Source organism: Lagopus leucura, unplaced genomic scaffold, assembly GCF_019238085.1.
Source record: "Lagopus leucura isolate 7727_CA_CO unplaced genomic scaffold, USGS_WTPT01 30303-0_obj-0_obj, whole genome shotgun sequence".
Taxonomy (NCBI): Eukaryota; Metazoa; Chordata; class Aves; order Galliformes; family Phasianidae; genus Lagopus; species Lagopus leucura.
This window is the reverse complement of record NW_024963955.1, coordinates 1-3,120: the sequence shown is the minus strand read 5'-3', so window position 1 is coordinate 3,120 and position 3,120 is coordinate 1. Positions and strand designations below refer to the sequence as shown.

Sequence of the window (3,120 nt, the reverse complement as noted above, 5' to 3'; positions counted from 1 at the left end):
GGAGCGGAGCGGAGCGGAACGGCCGCGTGTGGGGCGGCACGGAGCTGCGGGGCGTGGAGCGGCTCGGAACAGCACGGCTCCATATGGGATGGAGCGGCTCGGCACGGCTCCGTATGGGATGGCTCAGCTCAGCTCGGCATGGATCGGCTCAGCTCGGCACAGTCATGGAAAGGCTCAGATCGGCACAGTTGTGGAATAGCTCGGCTTGGCATAGCACAGCTCAGCACAGAATGGCTCAGCTTGGCATGGAATGGTTCAGCTTGGCACAGCTCAGCATGGCGTGGCACAGCCTGGCACGGCTCAGCCTGGCGCAGTTATGGAGTGGCTCAGCTTGGCATAGCACAGAGCAGCGTGGCATGGCTCAGCTCAGCTCGGATCGGCTCGGCACAGCTCAGTGTGGAATGGCCCAGCTCAGCACAGCACAGCTCAGCATGGAATGGCTCAGACTGGCTCGGCTCAGCTCAGCATGGAATGGCTCAGACTGGCTCAGCATGGCACAGCTCAGCTCAGCTCAGCATGGCACAGCTCAGCATGGAATGGCTCAGTTTGCTCAGCACAGCTCAGCTAAGCATGGAGTGGCTCAGTTTGGCTCAGCATGGCTCAGCTCAGTATGGCATGGCACAGCTCAGCATGGAATGGCTCAGTTTGGCTCAGCTCAGCTCAGCATGGCACAGCTCAGCATGGAATGGCTCAGCTTGGTTCAGCATGGCTCAGCTCAGCTCAGTATGGCATGGCACGGCTCAGCACAGCACAGCTCAGCATGGAATGGCTCAGTTTGGCTCAGCATGGCTCAGACTGGCTCAGCATGGCACAGCTCAGCATGGCTCAGCTCAGTATGGCATGGCATTGCATAGCTTAGCACAGCTCAGTATGGCATGGCACAGCTCAGCATGGCACAGCTCAGTTTGGCTCAGCATGGCTCAGCTCAGCATGGAACGGCTCAGTTTGGCTCAGCATGGCTCAGCTCAGCACGGCACAGCACGGCTCAGCACCGTTCAGCACAGCCCACGTTGGCCTGGTCCAGCCAGGTTCAGCCTGGTCCGTGCTGGCCCGTTCAGACACGTGGTTTAACGCAGCACAGCTCCGCACGGCACCCTTTGGCACAGCTTTAGCATGTGTGCCTGTAGGACGTAGGTTGGGACCCATGGGGACCTGAGGTGTGACCCACAGGGAACCACTGGGCTGTAGGATGTGACCCACGGGGACCCATGGGGCGTAGGATGTGACCCATGGAGACCCATAGAGTGTGACCCATTGGGCTGCAGGATGTGACCCATGGGAACCCACAGGTTGTGAGCCATTGGGGTGTAGGATGTGACCCGTGGAGATCCATAGGGCTGTAGGATGTGACCCATGGGGACCCATTGGACTGTAGGATGTGCCCCATGGGGACCCATAGGATGTGACCCACGGGGACCCATAGAGCTGTGACCCATTGGGTGTAGGATATGACCCATGGAGACCCATTGGGGTGTGGCATGTGACCCATGGAGACCGATAGGGCTGTAGGATGTGATCCATGGGGACCCATAGGGCTGTAGGATGTGATCCATGGGGACCCATAGGGCTGCAGGATGTGACCCATGGGGACCCATAGGGCTGCAGGATGTGACCCATGGAGACCCATAGGGCTGTAGGATGTGATCCATGGGGACCCATAGGGCTGCAGGATGTGACCCATGGAGACCCATTGGGGTGTGGGATGTGACCCACAGAGACCCATAGGGTGTGACCCATAGGGCTGTAGGATGTGACCCATGAAGACCCATAGGGCTGTAGGATGTGACCCATGGAGACACATAGGGCTGTAGGATGTGCCCCATGGTGACCTATAGGGTGTGACCCATACGGCTGTAGGATGTGAGCCATGGAGACCCATAGGGCTGCAGGATGTGACCCATGGTGACCTATAGGGTGTGACCCATAGGGCTGTAAGATGTGACCCATGGTGACCCATAGGGCTGTAGGATGTGCCCCACGGAGACCCATAGGGCTGTAGGATGTGCCCCATGGTGACCTATAGGGTGTGACCTATAGGGGGTGACCCATAGGGCTGTAAGATGTGACCCACGGAGACCCATAGGGCTGCAGGATGTGACCCATGGTGACCTATAGGGGGTGACCCTTGGTTCCCCACGGCTGTGTAATCCCACAGGGCCACAGGCCGCAGCGATGGGGCCACAATGTTCCCACATGGGCTGTGAGCCCCTCATTGCTGACCGGGAGGCCCAAGAAGCCCCCACGGCACCAAGCAGGCACCCCCAGACCCCCACAGAGCCCCAGCTTTTATTCCCCGTATCACAGCAGCACCGGGACCCCCTGACCCTCATCCCCACGGCGCGACCCCCAGCAGGGCGAGGGCCAGGAGAGCCAGCAGGACGAAGGGCGCGGGTCGGGGCTTGGCAACGGAGCCCAGGGCGTAGAACCTCGCCACGGCTTCGTTGGGGTTGCCTTCGACGGGGTCGAACCACATCTGGATGCATCGCCCGCTGCCGCGCCGCTCCGTGGTGTATTTGTACGAATGGGACCAAACCTTTTCGCACAGGTCGGCCGGAGTCGGGAAGACGTACTTGAACTTCTGGCACATGGCGCCGTGCGGGCATTGGTTGGTGCCTGCAGGGGGGGGGGAGCGTGCAGGAGGGTGGGTTTTGGGGGTTTGGGGGGGGCAGAGCCGTGCATGGGGTCGGGGCTTTTTTGGGGTACCTGTGGTCCAATTCCAGCCCTTGTGCCAGTTGACTTTGCAGGTGGCCGAATCCTGGCAGTCCTCCCACCACTGCTCGCAGTCCTCGCGGCACAGCGGCACGTTGAGGATGCGCTCGCGGCGCCAGCTCGAATCCGTCTGCAAGGTGTGGGGAGATGTGGGGTGGAACGGCCCCCAAAAAATGGCCTGCAGACGGGGCGGCCAGCCTGCGATCCGACCCCGAAACCAAGCCGCCAAACCGGCCCCCGAAATCCAACCCCCCAAACACCAAAATCCAACCCCGAAGCCGAGCTGCCCATGGAACGGCTCCGAATCTCATCCCCAAAACCCACATCCTGCAAACTCGCCTCAAATCCGACCCCAAAGCGCCCCCCCTAAAGCCCCTTCACCCCAAAGCCCTTCCACAAACCCACGCCTTC

General features: G+C 60.8%; 2 protein-coding genes across 3 annotated transcripts; one reads left to right on the top strand and one right to left on the bottom strand.

Annotated features, from left to right (window-relative positions):
• Positions 1-6: 6 nt before the first annotated feature.
• On the top strand, positions 7-3,114 carry LOC122191457 (glutamine-rich protein 2-like). Of its 2 annotated transcripts, none has more exons than XM_042891724.1 (2): positions 7-2,545; positions 2,733-3,114. In XM_042891724.1, the coding sequence occupies exon 1, from the start codon at positions 139-141 to the stop codon at positions 1,069-1,071; it is 933 nt and encodes a 310-aa protein (XP_042747658.1). In that variant the 5' UTR covers positions 7-138; the 3' UTR covers positions 1,072-2,545; positions 2,733-3,114. The 2 variants fall into 2 exon arrangements, with proteins under 2 accessions (XP_042747658.1, XP_042747657.1); XM_042891723.1 differs by having other exon boundaries at positions 7-2,605.
• LOC122191456 (folate receptor alpha-like) lies at positions 2,273-2,839 on the bottom strand (the record flags this gene model as incomplete). The annotated part of the gene is made up of 2 exons (XM_042891722.1): positions 2,273-2,613; positions 2,704-2,839. Coding segments are annotated over 2 exons (423 nt in total), but the record flags the coding sequence as incomplete, so codon positions are not given.
• Positions 3,115-3,120: the final 6 nt, after the last annotated feature.